General features: G+C 43.7%; 1 protein-coding gene across 1 annotated transcript in view; it reads right to left on the bottom strand.

Annotated features, from left to right (window-relative positions):
• Positions 1-24,815, bottom strand: part of LOC148508308 (putative cation-transporting ATPase 13A4) — a 131,808-nt gene that overhangs the window by 31,340 nt on the left and 75,653 nt on the right. Inside the window, exons 18-24 of the mRNA XM_088444763.1 lie at positions 20,214-20,338; positions 18,260-18,423; positions 15,292-15,405; positions 14,912-14,991; positions 12,233-12,275; positions 7,167-7,276; positions 2,133-2,229 (exon numbers count right to left, since the gene is read on the bottom strand). Of these exons, the coding sequence (XP_088300889.1) occupies positions 2,133-2,229; positions 7,167-7,276; positions 12,233-12,275; positions 14,912-14,991; positions 15,292-15,405; positions 18,260-18,423; positions 20,214-20,338 (733 nt within the window). The remainder of the gene's footprint in view (positions 1-2,132; positions 2,230-7,166; positions 7,277-12,232; positions 12,276-14,911; positions 14,992-15,291; positions 15,406-18,259; positions 18,424-20,213; positions 20,339-24,815) is intronic.

The following is a 24,815-nucleotide window of genomic DNA, read 5'->3' as shown; positions in this document are numbered from 1 at the left end:
TGGGCACTCGTAAGCCCCAGGGAGCTTTTTGCTCTGTTCGAGCAGAAAGTTCCCCACTGACATCAGCAATGATGTCAGTGGGGTCTCCCCCAAACGGCAAGCGTTCTGACTAGAATGCCTCCGTTTGGCCGGGCACGCCCCCGGCCCGCCCACCAAACGGGGCGAGCTGTCACTCAACATCGACAGCTCGCCCCGTCTGCTACGAGACCCCTAACGACGGAGCGCTCGTCGTTAGCTGGGTCTCGCGCATGCGCACGACGGAGCCAGCTCCGTCGTGCGCATGCGCTGTGGGGCAACATCAAGTCGGTTGTGAGTGCTCAGTGCTCATGACCGACTCTGAATGAGCTCCATTGTTTGCAGTTCCAGTCTTGGTTGCTGCTGAGCCTCTGCACTAATTACTGCCTGTCTGTGCACAGCCCAGGTGCTCACTGGTCTGTCATTAGGGAGACTTGCTCTGGATGGGCCCTGTTTCTCTTAAATTCCAGCCAGCTCTTAACTCCATCATGGTGATAGCATTTCACGTGTTTCGGGTTCCAGTGTGGTCTCCTGTTTTCAGTCGAGTCACCTGTGTCTAGTCAGCCCCATTGTACTAGCCGCTTGTGTCATCTAGGAGGCACGGTCTGCCATAAGTATTACCAGCCGTTTGTGTCATCTGGGCGGCTCCGCCTGCATGCCTGTCTCCTGCCATTTGTGCCACCCAGGCGGCACGGGCACACCTCAGCATTTTGAGTACGCAATCTTGTGTACTATCGCTGGTGTCATCCCGGCGGCACTAAGCGCACTTCAGCATCCTGAGTACACTACCCAGTGTACAACCGCTGTTGTCATCCCGGTGGCACTCAGTGCACCCCAGCGTCTCCTTGCCAAGTTCATCCAGCCCTCAAGGCTGCTGCACAGCCCATAGGCTGCCACTTCTTTCAGTGACTGTTAGTACTGGCCCTCAGGCCACAACCAGCCCAGAGGCTGCTACTGGCCCTCAGGCCACAGCTCATCCTACTGGCCCTCAGGCCACAACCAGCCCAGAGTCTGCTACTGGCCTAAAGGCCGCACCTCATCCTATTGGCTCTCAGGCCACAACCATCCCGGACTGCTACCGGCCCAAAGGGCGCATCTCATTTTACTGGCCCACAGGCCTCAGCAAACCAGGCACCCCAGCCCTGAAGGCTGTTTCTGGCCCAAAGGCCGCACCTCATCCTACTGGCCCATAGGCCACAGTCAATCAGTTAACTTAAGCCCTCAAGGCTGCTACACGGCCGAATCAGTATACTGGCCCTCAAGGCCATAGCGGGACTAATAACCAATTATCTGACCTGAGCCTTAGCAACTATATCAAGACGCCTATCACTGTATAAAGCCGCCCTCTTCCCATGACATGCATCCGCATGTCAGCAAAAACATCGGTAACATCGGAACCATTCGCACAGTTGTGGATGACCAGACCCTACCTCACAAACTGCTAAACTTTCTGTCGCCATCTAGACCTCTGCCAGCGCATACAATCGCAGTGGCTTAATTATGCACGCCCCTATAATGGCGTTAAAATGCTCAGGCATGGCTGCGTTTCGCTGACCACCTCCCTTCATGTCAGTCACTATGTGATTGGAATGGACTGCGTGCTCACTGCGATCACTTCCTGTTCGCAGTGGCCGGTTCGTGCATGCACAGCACAAACATCGACCGGCTGCGCGCGAACGATCCAACCTGAACAAAGCCCTAAGTGCAGATCTAATATACTGCAGGAATAGTGACATATCTATAATGAATGCAGGATGTGCTGTGCACATGTGCCCATGGGTGACCCTCCTATGTTGGCACCCAGCAGCACCATGTTTCCAGTCCAATCTCGGGAAAGATGGCACCTGCAGAGGAGCTGGCAAATACTGGCACTGTGCCTAGTCTTTGCTCTCTTCTTCATATTCATCATCTTCCCTAATATATTACCAGAAAAATGGCACTGCCAGGGACAAGTATGGGGGGCTACTGTTTGGTGAAGAGGAAGAACACTGCACACAGGTCTCTATCTCCCTAAAAGTGCCCATGTGCTGGCAAATGTATGGGTCATTATGCTGACATTCAGTGGAGGCTCTAACAGTACACTTCATTAATAGCCAAGACACGAAAGTGCGACTTACCCAGTAGAGTATGAGCAGGCACATAAACTGTATTATGGCGTAGAGAGTGACGTATTTGAACACAGCGAATGAACTGACAAGAGCTGCTCGACCTTCCCTTTATAATAACAGAAGAACACAAGTACATTATGTCAGCATATTTTGACCCACCTAGACAGTGGTTTTGAGACAAATTACATTTTTAAAGTATAATAAAGCATTATTTCCTGTGGGTAAATGTAGACAGTACAGCTGAAACTATTTTATATTTTAAGTGAAACATTGGTTAAGGTAGTATTGAAAATCTACATGACATATATAAACTGTACTTGCAACAATATAGAACCTTTAGTAGATGAATAAAATAAATGACCAAAATAGATATTTATAAATATGACTGGATGATCTGTCTTGCTAAAAGAAACAACATATTGAACTCTAAAACTTTAATTATTATTATTATTATTATTATTATCAACAATAGTTATTTATATAGCACAGACATATCCCACAGTGTGAGAATATTTGTCCATTCACATCAGTTCCTGCCTCAGTGGAGCTTATACTCTATATTCCCTACCACATAGGGTAGATGTTTTAAGCCTTGACGAGAGATAAAGCCATACATGCCTACTCTCCCGGAAGTCGCGGGAGGCTCCCGATTTTTCGGCTAACCCCTTGCACCCCCGGTAGAGTAGGCATTTCTCCCGCATTCCTGCCCACTTCCTAGTGAAGTGGGCAGAATGTGGAGAATTTCCTCGGCGTTCGCGGGTCTTCGTGTAGGGAGCGGGGCTTATTGATGTGATTCTTCATGAATTGCATCATTTAGCCCCGCCCCTATTTAAATTTGAACCAATTGCGGCAATTTATTGTGAGGGGCGGGGATTAATGACACGAATCATCAGGCCCCGCCCTCCATCGCCACCCTCCTGCTTCCCTTACCCGAGCTTCTCCCGGGAAGAGAAAGAAAAGTTAGGCAAGTATGGATAAAGTGGAGAGAGATCAAGTACCAACCAATAAGCTCCTGTCACTTTACAGGATGTGTTTGATAAATTACAGTTAGCAGCTGATTGGCTGCTACTTTATCTCTCTCCACTTTATCTTTCTTCAATGCTTAGTACACATATACATACACAAGCGCATACAAACTAGCATATGTCTTTTTAATCATGACAAATGGCCTGATTCAGCTCTGGAAATAGAGGGCTTGATTCAGAGCCGAGCGCTCTGACCAGAGCGCTCGCTCTGAATCAGGGCCCTCCTCCATGAAAATAGAGCGTCCTCCTGGACGCTCGCATAGCTGTGGGTGACCACCCACAGCTTATGCAAGCGTCCATGATGATGGTCGCGATGGCCATGACCATCGCGTCCTTCGGGCTTGCGACGGAGACCCTGCGGTAGGGTCTCGCTGCTGCAAGCCCTGGAGTGATTTTGGCTCTATCAGAGCCAAAATCACTCCCACTGACATCACTAGTGATGTCAGTGGGGCCGGCTTCAGACGGTAGGCGTTCCCATGGGAACGCCTCCGTCTGGCAGCCACGCCCCTGGCACGCCCACCAAAGGGGGCGTGCTGTCAATCAACATCGACAGCACGCCCCTTTTGGTGCGAGACCCGGAGCGACGGAGAGCCCGTCGCTATCCGGGTGTTGCGCATGCGCACGACGGAGCTCCCTCCGTCGTGCGCATGCGCAGTGGGGCAACATCGACCCGCTTGTGAGCGTCCTGCGCTCGCGAGCGGGTCTGAATGACCCTCAGAGTGAGAAACAGTACGCAACTGATCATCTTGGTGAAACCATGCTGCACTGCAGGTGGGGCAGATGTAAAATGTGCAGAGAGAGTTAGATTTGGGAGGAGTGTGTCCAAACTGACATCTAAATTGCAGTGTAATAATAAAGCTGTGCAATATTTGTGGGCTACATGCAAAAGCAGCCAGTATATACCCTACATGCAAAATAAAAATGTATGTATTTGCACCCCTTGCATTGCAACATGGTTTGACCTGGTTCACAGTTACTTGCTATATCTTACTCTATTCCCAAAGTTGAATCAGGCCCATAGTCCAGTACTTAATACAAATATAATCTTCTTCCTTTCAAAAAAAGTTTAGGAATAACAGAAAATGAATGAACTGAAGCCAGCCAGCATGTCACGATTTTAGGCCTGGTGTAATGGATTTGCACTATGAGCTTGAATTGGCAGAATAAAAGGGGTGTGGAGTCTAATGTAGGCTACTGGTGGTTTTTGCCAGAGACTCTCGAAATTAGGTATGGATTTAGCTGCACCCAGGTCGCTGCACCCTGATTTGGTTCTGAGCATGATACAGTAGTATAGTTTATACCAGCATTTTTCAACCACTGTGCCATGGCAGACTAGTGTGCCACGAGCGGTTGTCAAGTGTGCCGCGGTGGTCAGCTCAGCGCATTTGTACTGTAGTGTGTTTTATTCCTGTGGAGGCCAATGTAGTGTGTTTTATTCCTGTGGAGGCCAATGTGTATGTTTTTTCATTGGTCACGCACGCCGCATAGCCAGATAATGTGCCTTGGCAAATTTAAAATCTTGTGTAGTATGCTTTGCGTTGAAAAGGTTGAAAATCACTGGTCTATACTATCGTGCTTTAGAACCAGGTAAGGGGGCAGCGACCTGTGTGCTGGGTGCAGTTTAGTCCCAGTATTCATCAAACTGGGTCTGGTTACTGGGAAGGAATGACAAAGCCAAATGGATATACCAGTAGTAAGGTCAGGTACAAGCCAAGGTCAAGACATTCAGGTCAGAATGATGCCAAGAATGAATGCAGGAGAGGTCAGGAACAAGCCATGTCATGCACAGGAAACACATTTATAATGGTCTGGAATGCTGGAAACTAAGAGCTATTTCACACAAGCCGGTTTTCACCGGCAAAAAAACGCTTGTGTATTAAATTTAATTAAGCTTGTAAACGGATGGGTCCTTTCAGACGGCACAGAACCGGCATGGTCACCGTATTACAGTCGGGAATATACACTGACAAGGACGGCTTCCAAATTTCAATCTTGCCTTTCATATACACCTAGGGTGCTGATTGCTATCTCAACAATCCGAGCCAGCCACAGAGCCGGTGCTCGGTCTCATACGGGCAGGACGTGTGTTTACTTTCACTTTCTGCTTGAGGCTGAGAAGCTGCAGAGAAAGCCAGGCTACACACGCAGAGCTGCAGAACCCTGCCCCAGCCACACAGGATAAAAGTAAGAGGCTAAGAGCTTGATGAGGGAGAGGAAGATACATATGGAGAGTGGGGGCTGATGATACTGCTATCGAAGGGGTAGACAAAGACATATGGAGAGTGGGGGCCCAGGGAGTTAATAATACTGTTATGGGGAGAGGGGAAGCAGATATATTTAGGGAGTGGGGGCTCGTGACACTCTTGGGGGGAGGTGGAGGCAGTCAAGGGGGTGTGGGAGCTCAGGGCTGATGACACTGCTATTGGGGGAGGGCTCAGGGCTGATGACACATGGGGAGTGAGGGATCAGGGTGCTAATGACAATGCTATGGGAGGAAGGGGAAAACATATTGAGAGTTGGGGCACTGGGGGATATGAGATGGACATGGGTGGACTCCACATTGGTAAGAAGGGACCCAGTGTGTGGATTAGTGATGATGAATGTCACCAGGATCAAAGGGGGTATGGAGTAACAACAAGCTGCGACCATCAGCTACCATTCTACTGAGATGTGCTTCAACAGCCTGCATAGATGCTCTGCAAACTTATCTGCTATCGGTGGGGTGTAGGGGTATGCCTGTACTGTGAGTGAAGGGTACTGTCTGTGCTGTGCTGGCTGAAGAGTGCTGTGCTGGCTGAAGGGTGATGGGTGATGGATGCTGTGCTATGATCTGTGCTGGGTGAGTAGTGTTCGGTGCTGTACCGTGAGGTGTGTGGTGCTGTGTGAGGGGTGATGGGTGCTGTGCTATATTTTGTGCTGTGAGGGGTGCTGTGCTGGGTGAGGAGTGTTTTATGCTGTGCTGTAATCTGTGCTGTGATGGGTGCTGTGCTGGGAGAGGGGTGCTGGGTGGAAGGTGCTGTGTGCTGTAATCTGTGCTGGGAGGGGTGCTGTGCTTGGAGAGGGGTGCTGGGTGGAAGGTGCTGTGTGCTGTAATCTGTGCTGTGAGGGGTGCTGTGCTGAGTGAGGGGTACTGTGCTGGGAAAAGGGTGTTGGGTGAGGGGTGATAGATGAAGTTATGTGATCTGTGCTGGGTGAGAGGTGCTGTATTGGTAGAGGGGTGCTGTGCTGAGAGAGGAGTGATGGGTGAGGGGCGGTGGGTGTTGTGTTGTGTGAGGGGTGCTGTGCTGGGAGAGGGGTGCTAGGAAAGGGGTGCTGTACTGGGTGAGGGGTGATGGGTGCTGTACTGGGTGAGAGGTGATGGGTGCTGTGCTGTAATCTGTGCTGTGAGGGGTGCTGTGCTGGGTGAAGTGTGCTGTACTCTGTGGTATGAGGGGTACTGTCCTGAGTGACGAGTGCTGTGATGAGTGAGGGGTGCTGTGGAGTGAGAAAAGAGGAGTGCTGTCAGGGGAGAATATGCCATATAAAATGCCTTCTGAGGTGAGAGTATAAGGAACTTTCTCATAAAAAAGGTCCCTTTTTTCTTTAGTTACAGCAGTGTGCTGTGAGGGGAGAGAGGTGCAGTGAGGGGAGAGCCTGGGATTGTCTGCTGGGGCACCAGCCAAAATCATGCCAGCGCACTAAATTGGTTAGGGCTGGCTCTGCTGGCCGGTCAAAACCGACGTGTGTGAAATAGCCCTAAGGGTGTGAAGACCAATTATTTTACAACTTCCTGTAGGCAGAGTGAATGTAAATAGGCTGCATGAAACAGCCCACCACCAGTGATAGCAGCATTCACTTGACTGAAGGTATAAGTCATGTCCTTTACCATATAGGAGGACAATGTACAGGAGCCTCAAGCAGAACATGGAGATATTCACTGAGAGTCAGCAAACCTACCGTAAGTCACAGGAGACATCAGTGTCTGGGCGGGCAAGTCCTGTTGTGTCTGACACAATATGAGAATATTAGAGACACTTACTTAATGAGCTCAGGAACACATTGAATGTTTGTTATTTGAGATGTGAATGGTGAAGCCACAGATGCCTCTTGCTCAGACAGCGATATACCAGCATGTGCCATTTTTAATGCCTAGAATACAAAATAACATTCAAGATTTATTTATTATTTCCCTAAAAAAATAATAATATGTATTTGTAAACAGTTAGGGTCTCTTTCAGAGTCTCGTGCAATGCGGATGCATTTGCAGCTGCTCTGTGTGCTCAGAAATAAATGTGAATATCTGCATCTATGTGGCCACATCAGCCCCTCTCATTCGCTTATGAATGTAGCCGTCATTACTGTCATTGCATACTGTATATGCACAAAAGAGAGAAGGATCTTCCTGTCCTAGGTAGCATTATATACTTTTTTATACTAGATACAATTAGAACAATTTGAATGTATTCTGTATCAATCAGTATCAGTGTGTGTTCATATAAAATGATGCAACAGTTTTCTTCTTAGTATCGGATTGGAGGAACCCTATTTAGTGTGTTCATATGCTATTGAATATACGCGTCTGCACAGATAAATGCTACTGCTAAATGAGATATCATATATTATACAGAGGTCTGGTATAAACCAGGACACAGAATAATGAAATTGGAGTGACTGTGTGCTACTGAACACAAGCGTCTGCATATGTTTGCTTGAATCAGTAAATACGCGATCCACAAATAACATTACTAAAATAGGGTTCCTCCAATCCGATACTAAGAAGTAAAATGTTGCATCATTTTATATGAACACACACTGATACTGAATGATACAATTACAACAATTCGAATGTACTTTGTATCGAGTATAAAACATATCATTCCTATATGAGTCAGTATCATAATTAATCTCACTTTTTTGTGAAGCCAGTATATGATTAAGATCAAGAAAATATTTTCCAAGTATATGGAGAATCTTATACATTTAATCTAATTGTACTTAATCAATTACCACTCAGTTTTATATCTACAGTATAGAAAGCATTCATTCTACTATACTTCTGTGACTTTTATATCTATATTAGTGATCTGATAATTACTTATATTGATAATACAACGGTGGAACCTTTACTTGATATCACAGAATTATATCCATTTATTTATATGTGAATATTGACACTTAGATAAACATAATAAAGAATAAAAACAATTGACAGCAGTTTTAATCACTTTATTTCATTTCTACAAACACAATGTTTCTATTTTTTATCTTATATTTCGCTTGCTTCTATTCTAAAATTTTCTTTTTCGATATAATACTATTTATATATGAAATGTCATTATTGTTGCCAGTATAATTTTTAAAGCATATCAAATAAACTATGATTTTATGCATCCAATTTTTTGGAGATAGAGTGCACCAATGTAACAGATTTCCTTTTCTCTCTTTTTTTGAATACTGTATATGCACCAGCCCTATCATTGGTGCAGGAGATCCATCTGAAGTCATTCAGATCCCTGCCTATGCTCAACTCTAGGGGGTAAATTTAGTAAAGTTCGATTTTGATTTTAGCGTGATTTCACATTCGATTTTCATTCGATTTTGCATTTGGAGATTTACTAAAGGCAAAATCGAATGTAAAATCGAACATAAAACTAAATTTCACTCAAATCCCACTCCAAATCGAACATTGGAAAAACATCGGTACTTTTACAGAGACCAACACACAAATCCCTTATTTACTATTATTCGATTTGAAATCGAGCACAAAATCGAACTTCAAAACGAACTTCAAATCCCCAAATGAACAGACCTGCTTTATGCTTTCGATTTTAGCATGAGCAGGCTGGATTGACACAGATACATGCATAAATTACTGTAAAAAGCTTAGAAAGAGTTAATTAAAAAATTACGAGGGGTCCCCACCTAAAACAGAACCAGCCTCGGACTTTTCATAGCCAGTCTTGGTTGTGTAAGAACAGGGAAAAAATTGCGTAGGGTTCCCCTGTTCATAACACAACTGGCACTGGGCTCTGATCTGGTCCTGCTTCTGGAATTACGGGGAAAAAATGTGTAGGGTTTCCCTGTAATTACCACAACCAGCATTGACCCTTTCTAGCAGGGGGGGTAATGTCACAGCCAGGGAAACCCTATCATCGGGTTCCCCAGCCGAAACATTACTCCTGATTGCTAGTCAGCCCAGGCCAGGGATCCCTGGGGAGTTTGGGACCCCCCCAATAAAGGGGTCCCCATCGCCAGGGCACCCCAGGCCTAGGCTGATAGCCCGGGGCTATCCCTGCCTCCCGTGGCGGTGGGTAGCGGGTTGATAGTGTAAGTGTAGTGTAAAAAAAAGATAAGTGGAAGCATTGTCTTTACGTACTTGGAGAACCACAAGTACCAGCATGCGGGGCATTAAGGGCCCGCTGGTACCTATAGTTCACCTGTAAAGACAATACACACACCGTGACTGTATATCTTTTATACATACATACACACTCACTCACACATACTCACCTACATTAGCTGGACTGGTCCCCTTCTCCCTGTAGGGAGATATAAAAACGAGAAATGCGAACCACGAGCTAGGTAACAACCACGATGGTTGTTACCTCCCGAATGAAGCGCTCAGACACGGCTTTTGCCTTTGTAGAGCCGTATCTGAGCATTCACTGGCTGAGAGAGGTCAGCCCCCGCCTCTCTCAGCCAATGAAAGGCTCCCTCCATTGAAGTCAATGGTGGGAACTGCAGAATAAACTTTAGTAACCCTGTGTCTCTCCATTGACGCATATGTGCGTGTGTAGTGCAGTTGCTATAAATCGCAAGATCTATCTGCAGAGCGGCCCTGCACACAGGGGCGTAACTATAATGGGTGCAGGGCCCCTGAGTCCAGTGGGGCCCACTCCATACACCTTGCACCCATAGGCAATTATACTTACCTCTCCGCCGATTCCCAAAGTGCCGGAGCGGCGCTGTAGAGCAGCAAACACTCACTGGGAAAATGACGGTGGCCATTTGCCCAGTGATCTGCGCATGCGCAGAAAAGATGTCCCCGGGAAAGTAGGCGCGGGCGCCATTTTCCCGGAGACCCGCGCATGTGCTGTAGATTCTGGCATTAAGCCAGAATCTACAGCGCTCAGTGCAGCTGAGCAGCAGACAGAGAGGAGGGGGCCCAAACGGAGGCTGCACGCGGGCCCCCTCCTCTCTTAAAACGCCCCTGCCTGCACACAATGCATCAGGCCCATAGTGATCTTCATCTTATGTGTACATTAACCAAATTTTCCTTGTGTTTCATGTTTTTCTATGTATTTTAGTCCCAATTTGGCCATTTCCCCTCATTAATTTGAACATGTTATGCTTCAACAAATGCTTTGCCTGGAGAAGCTACCACCAGAGGCAGCTGATGAAGGTTATTGCTGGCAATACACAGTGATAACTACAGATGTGCGGTTTGGTTCTCCAGAAATCCGAATCCACTTGAATTTCGTGAATCAGGACAGATCTGAGTCACCTTTCTAATTTCCTGAGGAGATCCGGATAAATCGCAGTTCTGATCTTCCAGCAGTTCGGAATGTGGATTTTAAATCCGAATTTCAGATTTTGGATTGCAAAAATTACATGATTTTAGGTGTGTTTACAAACTTTTTTTTATTTTTTTTCAAAAAGAAAATCCAGATCCAAAACCAAAACACGGGGGGCAGCGCAAATCTCTAGTGATAGCTATTGTCTGCTGGATAGCTTGTTAAATCTGGAGAAACCCTAAGAAAGGGCTAATCTCCCGTTAATAAATAGGGGATGGCAGCAGTCATCGCTAGGCTGCGGAAAATGATACATCTTTATATTATTCTTGGGGTAGTATTAGCCAAATAGTACCCTTCTCCTTCCTCACATGAATTAGGGGAAAAATAGTTTTCTGCTGTTTACTGTTGTAGAAAATAAAAGACAAAGGGGGTGATTCAGCAAGGATCGCAATTGCCAAGCTGCACTGCATTTCCGTCCTTGGTATTATGCAAATGCAGCATGGGTGTATGACACCCCCTACTGCATTTGCGATCCCAGCACTGCGATGGCGGTCGCAGGCTGGAATCTCCATCGCGACCATCGATGGTCGATGATCACAGTGGTGGACGGCGCTGGCCACCAGCCAGCTGAGTAAGCTTACTCAGGCTGGCCGGCTTGCGATCCCAGGACACTGAGTCGACTGCCACTCCCAGAAAACGGGGCGGACATGCCCCCATTTCCAGGAACGCCGGCCGACCCCGTACCGCTTCTTGAATGTCTCTGCCTGTCAATCAGGCAGAGGCATAGAAGGGTCTGCGTGCGACTACGCAGGACCCATTCTGCACACTCACAGAATGTGTCCTGCATACGTGCAGATTCCTGATAGCTGCTGAATTAGTTCCAAAGTACACTTTAATCATTACCAACAATGTAGAAATGACTACTGCAGACTTTTAAAGCAACAAACAATTATATTTGTTATAATTGAGTCCCTACAGTATATTTAGTGGAACAAAGAATTTTATACCAAAAAATATAGATACAAAATTAGAATGAGATACAGGAGCAAGTTGCCTGCTCAACATTTTATTTTAAAATAAAACCACTGAAGGCTCAGTTGATCTAAAACAATAAGTTATCAAAACTTGTAATAAATAACCAATCACTGTAATAACTTTCTTACAGTACACTGCAATACATCCTGGCTATAATTATAATCAGGAGCTTTATTATTGAAATAAAGGAGCTATAAATAGTAAACTTGAGACTAATCTTCCATTTTTATTGTCAAGAATCTGCAAAAAGTGGACCAACATTACCATTCATTTCTAGCAACTGTAATACACAACAGCCCTGTTATCTCATATCATATCAAGTCACTTGTGATTTCACGCAGACATGCATATTAGTAAATACAGTACATGTAGCGAATTAAAGTGATGCATTGTAACAATAATCTGTGTTATAACATTGTTCATGGACATGTTTAGTACTGCACAAATATATACATTTCCTAATTGCTTAAAATGATTACCTTGTGTAATTAGCATTTACTATATACCAGTTACTATGTATCATATGGAAACTAGAAATTTGCAAATATTAACTTACTCCACAATCATTGGCTCCATCTCCGCACATTGCCACGTAATAACTGCAAAACAAAGTTATTCAGGAAGTCATAATAATATTTTGTGCATTCTATTTATTACTAATCAGCAATCAGATTATTTTACATGAAACAGAGTAGGGTTGTTAAACCACCCATTGATAACATTTTATACTTGAAGAATACTATGTACAGTAGATAATATCTTCTATCGCCGTTGTAAAGTGGTCTGTGTGCACATCACCCTAGGACTCTGGAGAGCTGTAGAAGTGTGACTATATTCACTGCAGTCATGCTAAACCATACTTGCCGAAATTCTGACAGAGCTTCCAGGAGGGGGTAGCCAGGTCAGAAAAGCAGGGGTGTGTGGTGCGTTAGAGGGGTCCGCGGCCGGTGATACTACCTGGCAATGGAGGTGGAGCGGGGGGCGTAGCCACGGAATCGCATCATTTTAGCACTGCCCCTGATACACAATGTTGAGATATTTGGCATTGTGAAGCAGGGAAAGGGGTCATGATCACGCAATTCAGCGGTTTATTGGTTTGTCTAGGATTGGGGTGTCGGTGGCCAGCCGGGACCTACTTTTCCAGGAGGCCGGGGGTGGCACCCAATTTTCGGGAGGTTCCCGGCCAAATCAGGAGAGTAGGTAAGTATGTGCTAAACACTAGCAGCAGGAGCACTTCCTGTATAACAAACATTACCTCTATAACAAGGGGATGGCAATTATGCAACTTATATCTACATACAGCATACATCTACAGGCATGTCCAAACTCAAATCTAAATTGCAAAGTAAAAATAAAGCTATAGTAGATACAGTATATATTATTATTAAATCCATGGGTAAAAACTTATTTTTTCAGCCCCTCACTGTTCTGACAAGAATTGGAGGAGTTACATGAGAATGCAAGTGAAAGAAAATCAAAAGGACACAATGTATTACTTTACCAATAGAGCAAGACAGAGAAATTGCTATTATAATAATGGTAGTAATATAGAAAAAAATAGAAGTGGCACAGATTATATATTCCGAGTATACTAAAAGAGGTCATTATATTTATTCTACTGATGGTAACACATTTAAAAACTAAAGAGGGCACATTAGTATTATTAGTAGTAGTAATAGACTAAAAGGGGCTCAGATTATTGTTTGAAACTGAAAGGGTGCACAAATTATTATTAGGCAAAAAAGGGGTCACCAATTATTTTTTATTATTATTATTATTATTATTATTATTATTATTATTATTATTATTATTATTATTATTATGCTAAAGGGAGCACATATCTTTATTATTATTGTTATGCTAAAGGGAGCACATATTATTATTATTATTATTATTATTATTATTTGGCTAAAGGGAGCACATATTATTATTAGGCTGAAGAGAGCACAGATTATTATTATTAGGCTAAAAGGGAGCACTTTAATAATAATAATACTAATAATATTATTATTATTATCATCACCATCATCATCATCATCATCATCATCATTATTATTATTATTATGCTAAAGGAAGCACAGATTGTTATTAATATTGTTAGGCAAAAGGGAGCACATATTATTATTAGGCTAAAGGGAGCACATATTATTATTAGGCTAATGGGAGCACATATTATTATTATTTTTAGGTTAAAGGCAGCACAGATTATTATTATTAGGCTAAAGAGAGCACATATCTTTTTTATTATTGTTAGGCTAAAGGGAGCACAGATTATTATTATTATTATTATTATTATTATTAGGCTAAAGGGAGCACATAATAATAATAATAATAATAATCATAATAATATGTGCTCCCTTTAGCCTAATAATAATAATAATAATATTAGGCTGAAGAGAGCACAGATTATTATTATTATTATTATTATTATTAGGCTAAAAGGGAGCACTTTAATAATAATAATAATAATATATTATTATTATTATTACTATTATTATTATTATTATTATTATGCTAAAGGAAGCACAAATTGTTAATAATATTGTTAGGCTAAAGGGAGCACATATTATTATTAGGCTAATGGGAGCACATATTATTATTTTTAGTTTAAAGGCAGCACAGATTATTATTAGGCTAAAGGGAGCACATATTATTATTATCAGGCTAAAGGGAGCACAGATTATTATTATTAGGCTAAAGGGAGCACATATTATTATTATTAGGCTAAAAGGGACGCATTATTAATGTTAGTCTAAAAACGTTTAGATTATATTAATTACACTTAAAGTGGCACAGATTATTATTATTATTATTATTATTATTAATAATCAACTAAAGCGGACAATTTATTTGACTAAATTGGGCACAGTGCTGTGGTAGGGAATCTGGGACTGTATAATATGCCTTGTCCTTTGTGTGATGGCCATGCCCCTAAAGTTGATGACCGCTACAACTTAATGACTGGTCACACTCCTACAGCAAGCCCCTGCCATTGGACTTACCTGGTGGGCCCTTAATGCCCCAGTCCGCCACTGTGTAGATCACAAAAAGTGTACTACTGTAGCACTAAAGGTGTGTGTGTTAGAGACCTTTTAGCTCAGTGAAAACACCCAACTAAATATTGAATCACAGGTGAGTGAAACCTACACAATACCCTTAGAAACAATACACACAAACTAAGCCATTTCATAGTGGTGGATATACATGTACAGATAAATATTACCATCCAACTTACTCTAGTTTTTGAAATTCTTCTATTAGGTTAGATTTCTGGCCTGGAGACATTCTTGCAAAAATGGCACCATTCAGCAACAACTATCATAAAATTAAATAGATAAAAGATTAATTTTAGTGAAACTCAATATATTTTGCAAGATGTGCAAAAGCCCTCAAACAAAGTCATGTAATGTACTGTAGTTCTGTGATTTGGACTGCTTCTGTGTCACACTGAATTAATGAATGTAGTAACTTTAAACCAAGTCTGGACCTTCACCTGACAGCAAATTCAGGTAAGTGGGCCTTTACTAAAATTAGTTAAGTACAGTACCAGTGAAATATGTGCTAATGACGGAAGCCCCAGCTCACATATCGCTGCCAGGACTAACTGCACAGTACCTTTGGTAGCAAGCTGTAGAAGTGTTGCACTATATCCTGATAGTCTTTCCCAGTCATCGCAAAATAGTAGTTGTCATTTTGTTGGTCTTCATTAAATATGTCAATGTCAAATACCTAATAGTAATATAGAAGAAAACATTTATTTTAGATTTTATTAATTTACATGTCACAAATGGTTATAAAATGCAAACTGGTAGTAAATAAATAATTGTATATAGTGCTAAGAGGACCCAGCATCATGCAAGTTCTTTGAGCAGGATTTACCCTGATTACAATCTATTTAATAAAACATTGCTATACATTTCTAACTCCTCATGTGAGGTACAGTTTATATACATATTTTTATTTCTAGCTGACATCGTACTTAATTAAGTTGAATATCGGGACAAAGACTTCTTTATCTCATAGTTAATAAGTTTATCCTAAGTGTTTGCAGGAGAATTCCTTTAAAAATTAAAAACTTTATTTTGGGTGGAATTAGATAATATTTCCTAAATAGGGTACTGTGGATACGGAATTGGTATGAAATACCGCCGGCCACATGGCCGACGGTTCGATTCACAGCCGCGGCAGCCCAACACTTGAACAGATCCCAGCAGCATGAGCCCGACAGCGCTGGAAATCCTGATCGTTGTAAGGTAAGTATAGACTAACCTAACCCCCCTAACCCTAACCCTCTTCAGGGGTGCCTAACCCTAATCCCCCCTGTAAGTCCCTAACCCTAACCCCCCCTTCCCCGCTGCCTAAACCTAAGTCCCCCGGGGGGGGTGCCTAACCCTAAGTCTCCCCCGGGGGTGCCTAGTGCCGAACCCTAACCCTCCCTCCCCCTAGCCTAACCCTAACCCTCCCGGGGGTGTGCATAACCCTAAGTCCCCCCCGGGTGCGCTAAACCTAACCCTCCCCCCGCGGCTGTCCGCTCGCGGCGCCCGGCATCGGTGAAATAAGCGGCGTCTACATCTAGACGCCGGGCATTTCACCCTCGCCGGGATATGACAGTCGGGAAGCCGGCTGTCGGTTTAATGTCAGCCGGCTTCCCGATTGCATCCCGTGGATACATCTGGGTAGTGCAGGAAGTGGATTTTTTTTGTATTAATATAACTCACCTAATATATCTTTTAAATCATGTGTACACTGTAAATTGAGGTTCAGAGGAGGAAATGCATTATATACATATCAACCAGGTTATGATAGAATCTGAGTGCAGGGGTGAAGCTAGGCGTGCATGCACCAGATGGACACATTTCTGCTCACACCCTTCTGTGGAGATGGCCAGATATTTTTGAAAAGTCCTGGTTTTGGGAGCCCAAACTGTTGCTTACCAGGACTTTAGACACATTTAACCTCTTTTTGTGGCTATTTGGGTACAACATGTGTGAAATTGCATGGATGTCCAAATACAAATGAATATCACCACCCCTCCCCCCCGAATCCCATCACTTTAGACAGAAGATCAGGAATGCCAAAACTATTGAATTCCCTTTCTTTTAGTCCTGTTACAATAAGGTGCAAGTACCTGCTGCAGTTATTCTGTGGTCTGGGGTATCTTCATTGTTGGCTTAGTATTGCTGCCTGTACTACATTTACACTACCTCACCCCCCACAGAGCATTGCGGTGCCTGCCATATAATGCAGAATATATGACAGTGACCGCCAGATAATGAAGAGAACATCAAAGTGACTAACATATAAGACAGAGAGCTCTGCAGTTACTACCTATAATACAGAGACTGCCATATAATACAGAGACCATCCATGACCACCATATAACACAGATAATATTAATACACTACACACACACACCCCAGAGTACAGAGTACAGAGGACGGGGATTCGGAATGAGGGAATGGAGTCTCAGCCAGGGACAGGAGTGAGTGGAAGAATAGACATACTAGCGTAGAGAAGAGGAGGGGTGGGAACTTGGGGGAAGGAGGAGTGGGTGGGGTCTCAGGCAGTAAGGGGAGGTAGTGGGTCTTCCATACTGCAGCAGTTCTGGCAGCTCATTCCAGGATAGGAACTAGCTGCCACTAATCAATCAGTTCACCAGTGGGGCCAACTCCCTCAGCAGGCATTCATTTATCACCCAGGTTACATGCGCCACTTGCCCACTCTGCATCCCTGTCTGAGTGTGTTGTAAGGCTTTATCCTGATGTTTGGGTAGATGTTAAAGGATCTCTTCTCCTGCCAGGAACAACGGCAGGTTGGGGGCACTGTAAGTACATCAGGCCTAAAGGTGGGTACACATTAGGTGATCCCCTAATGTGATGGCCGATGGTGCCAGTGAACAACGTATCGGGTGGTTGGCACACACTGCATGACCAACCATCTGATTTGCCGTTCACCAGCACCATTGAACTTTATGGCGTCGGCAGCTGGGTCGCTCTGTTGACTGAGCATGCACGGACGAGGGAATGACCCCAATGTTGGGCAGCAGGGGGGGCATGCACAGTGGGTACACACTAGATGATGTGCCCGATATATTGGCCCAATCGGCAAGATCGGATAACATATCGCCTAGTGTGCCAGGCATTACACTAACAACACTGTGTGGTATAGTGGCAGAATGTTTCTAGACAATGCTGCCAAGGGGGTCAAAAGCTCTGAGGTGAGTCTCACAGAACCACATGTCCCAGGCATAGATACCTAATAAATAACTAGTTCTATTAAAATAACTAGTATAAGCAGGATGCAGCAAAGCATATTTGCGGTCAAATCGCCGTAGCCTATGGGGTTCTATTCGCATTTCCCCTTAGAGGTATCCAATTAGATTCCTCACAGTACCCACCGCGGCATGAGCGTCACTCAACACATGCATAGAAGGACTCCCAGGTCCTAAACACAGTTGTTCTTATATTGCAAAGGACATATCTTACTGGGAAAGCTGTCGTTTGTACAGTTCAACAAAAAATCCACACGTTTGTATGCACTTGATAAGCAAAAATAAAATACATGAGGCAATGAGGCATCTTACTGTCTTTTCATTAACACCAGAGATATGGTTTTCCATTTCTTTCCATGTGATAGACGCAGGGGAGCTCACGGTTGGCTCACAGGCTTCAACCAGGATCACTCTGGCATTTTTCTGCACAACACCAGAATTTCTTGCTACAGTTATCGCTGTTTGAAGATTATCACCTGTAGTGGAATAAAGTATATTAATTCTTCTCATGAGCATTGTTTTCCATCATAGGACAAGTATTATTTACTCCTGTATTTTATTTGTTTCTGTCCCTACAACATAATGCATATTTTACTAAATACTCTTTAAAACATCACATCCTTTATTGTTATAGAGTGGGGGCAATACTGTATTTAAACATGAGATTTGAATCATTTTCCTATCTTAGGGTTTTTGCATGTTAGGAAATACTTTCCATTGCAAAGGGAACCATAAGCATCGAAACAGTGGGGAAAGGGGGGGGCAAGGGGGCGCTCACCCCTAAAACTTTTTAAAGGCGCGGTGCCCACTGACAGTCAGGGGGTGTGCTCTATAGCAAAAGGCTGCACAGCCCAAAGCTTGTACGGAGGAGGAGGTGTAATGTGCGGTCTTTAAGCTAAAAGACTGCACATTACACCTCCGTGCAGTGCAGGGGCCATGCAGCCTATTGCAATGAAGCAAAGCCCCTGACCATCCCCTGCCAAAGCTCCAGTCCCTGGACACCCAGCAACAGGTAAAAGAGGGAGAGAGACAGGGAGGTAGGGAGGGGTACAAGGAGTGTCAGAACAATTTTATGTTGCCCCCCAACATAAAATTGTTCCGATGCCCCCACTTACACAAATTTGTATGGGTCCATGTCTCAAAAGAAAGAATTTTTAACATTTGGGTTATATATTTAATTTATGCCTTGAATTCGTCCCTTCTTTGTTCTTAAGCCTAATGTCATCAAGTTATCCTTTATTAATATATATATATTTTTTGTGTAGGTGCACGTCATCAGGAAAATTCTCTTTAATAGGTCTATCATAATTATATCTAATATCCAATTTTTTTTCTGTTTTTGACATTGTTTTGTAAAAATGTGTTTTATATTATCTTAAATACCAGTCATGAACCATTTTCATAGCTATGTATCTACTGCTGTAGGAACACAAGCAAAACTGAACTTGTCTTCAGTAGTCTTAGCGGCCTATTCAGCAATGAGTTATCAACGACCCCCAATAATTAAGTATCCAAATCCTGGGGAGTAGCAGTGGTGGATACTTAATTACAGGAGCAATTCAGTGTGGGGACAGCTGCTCTGAAAAGCAGCTGTTCCTGCGATCCCTAACACTGATGTAGCAGTAATACTTACCCGTGTCGACCCGGTGAACTGTTCATGCGTGACCTAAGTTCATGCATGTGCACGGCCGCAGTGTGTGGAGGCGGCAGAGGGATCCCTCTTCACAACCCTCCTTCCATAGGAATGATTGGGGCTCAGTGAGTCAATGCAATCTAAAGATGGCGTTGGTTCCTGCAAGTAAACTCTGAAAACTTTAAATTTTCGGAGTTTGCTAAATACTATGTTGCCCCATCGTGCCCTAGTATTGAATGAATAGGCCCATTTCAAAAAACTTGAGGAAACTAGTGGTCCTATAAGAAATCTAGAATAGGCCCCTTAATGAGAAACTCCTAACTCCCAAAAACTCTATTCTTCAACTAGGGATGTATCAAATGCACTATTCATTTGGGATTTTCTGAATCCAAAAGGGATTAAAGTTTTCCTATAATTTTGTAGAATAATATTTGCCCCTTTTCCTTTCAACTCACAAACTGGAATTCAGATTCAGTTTTGTGATCTGCATCATTTTTCAGTAAGATTCGGTGCATCTTCAGCTACATCCAAATCAAAGGGCTCCCACTGCCATTTTTTACATACACACCCCCTATGTGCCATTTTCTTGTTTTATCACTTTCTCCAAAAGGACAGGTAATAAATGATACAAACCTGTTACCATCACAACTCGGATTAACGCATTGTTCATCTCATTCAGTACTGGAATGGTTTCTGGTTTCAAACGATTTTCTAATATCAGAAGCCCAAGGAACACAAGGCCAGATTCTACCTCCTCCCTTGTAACAATAAAATGAAAGGCTTAAACCAAACTTTGCTGAGTTTGTTTAAAAATATGTTTAATATGTCAATAACAGTTCTGTAATAACGTACATTACTTATAACCAAAAGAAAACAGTATCCTGTATGGGGGCACTCATAAGCAGGGCCATATAGTGTAGTAAACTGTGTTTTGCATACAGAGGGGGCACTGTGGGACAAGGTAAGGTGCATAGTGACGGTGGGGTGACAATTTAATTGCAGATGGCCCCCACAACTTAGTTGTCCTAGGGCCCTCACAAGCCTTAATCCGGCCCTGCTCATAAGAACCCAAATTATAACAATCATTACAATATATATATATATATATATATATATATATATATATACACAGTCAGGTCCATAAATATTGGGACATTGACAGAATTTTCAAATTTTGGCCTCTATTCACCACCACAATGGTTTTGAAATGAAACAAACAATATGTGCATTAACTGCAGACTTTCAGATTTAATTTGAGGGTAATTACATCCAAATCAGGTGAAAGGTGTAGGAATTCCAAAGGTTTCAATATGTGCCTTCCACTTTTTAAGGGGCCAAAAGTAATGGGACTATCAACTCAAAAGCTATTTCATGGACAGGTGTGGGCTATTCCCTTGTTATTTCATTATCAATTAAGCAGGTAAAAGGTCTGGAGTTGATTCTAGGTGTGACATTTGCATTTGGAATCAGTTGCTGTCAACTCTCAATATGAGATCCAAAGAGCTGTCACTATCAGTGAAGCAAGCCATCATTAGGCTGAAAAATCAAAACAAACCCATCAGAGAGATAGCAAAAACATTAGGTGTGGCCAAATCAACTGTTTGGAACATTCTTAAAAAGAAAGAATGCACCGGAGAGCTCAGCAACACCAAAAGACCCGGAAGATCACGGAAAACAACTGTGGTGGATGACAAAAGAATTATTTCCCTGGTGAAGAAAAACCCCTTCACAACAGTTGGCCAAATCAAGAACACTCTCCGGGAGGTAGGTGTATATGTGTCAAAGTCAACAATCAAGAGAAGACTTCACAAGAGTGAATATAGAGGGTTCACCACAAGATGCAAACCATTGGTGAGCCACAAAAACAGGAAGACCAGATTAGAGTTTGCCAAACAACATCTAAAAAAGCCATTACAGTTCTGGAACAACATCCTATGGACAGATGAGACAAAGATCAACTTGTACCAGAGTGATGGGAAGGGAAGAGTATGGAGAAGGAAAGGAACTGCTCATGATCCAAAACATACCACCTCATCATTGAAGCATGGTGGTGGTAGTGTCATGGAGTAGGCATGTATGGCTGCCAATGGAACTTGTTCCCTTGTATTTATTGATGATGTGAAAAGCAGCAGAATGAATTCTGAAGTGTTTCGGGCAATATTATATGCTCATATTCAGTCAAATGCTTCAGAATTCATTGGACGGCGCTTCTCAGTGAAGATGGACAATGATCCGAAGCATACTGCAAAAGCAACCAAAGAGTTTTTTAAGGCTAAAAAGTGGAATGTTATGCAATGGCCAAGTTAATCCCCTGACCTGAATCCGATTGAGCATGCATTTCACTTGATGAAGACAAACTGAAGGGAAAATGCCCCAAGAATAAGCAGGAACTGAAGACAATTGCAGTCGAGGCCTGGCAGCATCACCATGGATGAAACCCAGCGTCTGGTGATGTCTATGCGTTCCAGACTTCAGGCTGAAATTGCCTGCAAAGGATTTGAAACAAAGCATTAAAAAGTGAAAGTTTAGATTTAGGATTGTTTAGTTTGTCCCATTACTTTTGGCCCCTTAAAAGTGGGAGGCACATATAGAAACCGTTGTAATTCCTACACCGTTCACCTGATTTGGATGTAATTACCCTCAAATTAAATCCGAAAGTCTGCAGTTAAATCACATCTTGTTTGTTTCATTTCAAAGCCATTGTGGTGGTGAATAGAGGCCAAAATATAAAAATTCTGTCAATGTCCCAATATTTATGGACCTGACTGTATATATATATATATATATATATATATATATATCTTTATAAAATGTGTATTACTTTTTTGTGCTTATTACTGATCATAGGATAAAATTGGCTGAACACCCTATATAGACCTGAGAGCTAAAACAAGCTGTGTGTTATGTACTGTAATACCTGAAAATGCCTGCAGGAGTATACTGCACAGGGCACCAGGGACAAGCCCAACATTCTGTCTCTCCCATACAGTTGGATACATTGTTTAATACTACAAATAATTAAAGTTGCAGTTTAGTATAAAACAAAGCAGCAGAGCCAAGCTTTCTCTGTTATTACTTCCATCTAGATCATTACTGTACATGCTAGTACAGGTATTATCTTATATAGGAAAGCACAACTTTGTGAGTTAATCGTAGATAGAACTCTGAGCCTGATTCAGACCTGCTCACTAGATGCGTATGTTCGTACTCAGCGTATGCAAATTCGGCTAAGCAACAGCATGGCAGGCGATCGCACAGCAAGGCATAAGCACGCCCACTATGTCTTGGCGTACTATCGCTTCGTGTATGTAGACGCCCACAAGCCAGTCTTAAGATGCCCACTTCCGCACGTCATCTCCAGGAAGTATATGCAATCATTGGTACATCGGGTACCATCGGAAGCGAACGCAGTGCTTGAGATGACTATACCCTACCGCAAGCACTGCGAGGACTTGAGTGTAAAAAACAACCAGGTGACGCGTGCTATGAAGCTGTCTGTTAATTATGCACACCTCTGAAACGGCGTAAAGACGCTCAGGCACGCCTGCGTTCGCACCTCCACTCCCCTGTTTCTAGTGCCCTGCCCCAGTTACCACCCACAAACGGCTTCTCCTGTCACTCACTCTGGTGGGCTGTCTATGTTGTGCGATCGTACGCTTCCCGATCGCTCGGACTAGTTCGCGCACTGCGATGCATACACATGAGCAGAATGCAAAAATTGACCAGCTACAAGCGAACGCTTCTTAGCGTCCAGGTCTGAATAGAGCCCTCTGTTCATGTAAAGTATGTTATACTGGTGCAGTAATAACCCAAATTGTTCTTCCAGTCATAGATAGCACAGACATTACTAGCATATAAATATTAGTTTATAGTCACACCCTTAATAGTTTCCCACTCATAGACTTGTTCATAATTTAATACCCGGCAACGCCGGGCTTAACCTCCGCCCTCACAATTAAGTGCCGCCTCCCCAGCGCTGCCACGATTAAGCCCCGCATCCTGGCTTGGAGCCAGGGCAGAAAAAAAAAAAAGCAGCTGAGGCAGTCAGGCAGGCAGAGCTGAAGATGAGGAGGAGGCAGAAACACTGTCACTGCTGCTGCTGGCACTGAGTCTGGGACCTGCTCACTGTCTGTGTGCTGTGTGTTTGTGAGTGACTGCTGCTGCAGGGCCAGGGATGCACACTGATTGGCTCTCACTGTCTCAGAGAGCCAATCAGAGCTAGCATAGAGGGGAGTGAGGGAGGGACTGAGGGTCACGTCTGAGGCAATGAGAGATAGCCTCCAATGAGCCCGCAAGCATGAGCCATGGGGATTATCACATGTAGAGAAACAGCACACAGCAGCCAGGGGAGGCATAGCTTTTAAGAAGTAAAGAAAATAAGCCACCATTGAATGATTACCTTTTGATGGCAACAAACATTGGAATGCTGCCATCAAATGGTAAAAACACAAACATCGGAAGAAAAAGAACGATGGACGGCAAACATAGACCATTGATGTCCATCCCTAGTCTATAAAGACTCAGGTTCCCAGCATTCTCATGGTTAAGGAGGGTGGCCATCTTAGGCTGGGGCTGTGGGACAAGAGGAGGGAGGTCCCGCTGTACCCTGGCAACCTAGGGGAGGGTGCATGGTGGCTGCCATGAGCCACAAATTATGTGTACAAGGGGAATACCCCTGTAATACAGTGAGGGGCCCCATGCAAGAAGCCCCTAGGCAATAAGGGGTCTTAGAGAGGCCCCTAGATACAGACAAGGAGGGAAGTCACCCCTCCCCACAGTCTTGCAAGGGAGCTGCAATATGAGGAGCAGCACCATAGATAAAGAGACTCCCTTATTAGAAGAGGATTGGGGAGTGCTGCAGAGGTAGCAGCTGGAGCCAGAGTGCCTGTTGAGTGAGGAAGTCACTGCAGAGGATCTCTGGGCAAGTGCTGCCTGGTGCCACAGTGGAAGATGAGAGATCTCCTGTGAAGAGACAGCCCATGTGTGAGAAGGTGAGTGTCTGTGATGCATAATGCTGGATCCCTGGTTGATAGCCCCTGGAGAAGTTCCCATAGTGAGGGAGGGGTCAGTGCAAGATGGCAGTGTGGCTAGAGGGGAATCCTATGGAAGAATCCTGTGTAACCATGTGCTGAAGTAGAGAAGCCCAGCAGTGATAGGGTTAATGGTCTGCTTTAAGGTACCAGCATGTCAAATTAAAAAGTCCCTGGCTAATGGGATGTGCACTAAAGGCAGAGT

Source organism: Taudactylus pleione, unplaced genomic scaffold (genome assembly GCF_031769625.1).
Source record: "Taudactylus pleione unplaced genomic scaffold, aTauple2 ptg000372l, whole genome shotgun sequence".
NCBI lineage: Eukaryota > Metazoa > Chordata > Amphibia > Anura > Myobatrachidae > Taudactylus > Taudactylus pleione.
Note: the sequence above shows the minus strand (reverse complement) of the source record. Positions and strands in the feature narration are given on the sequence as shown.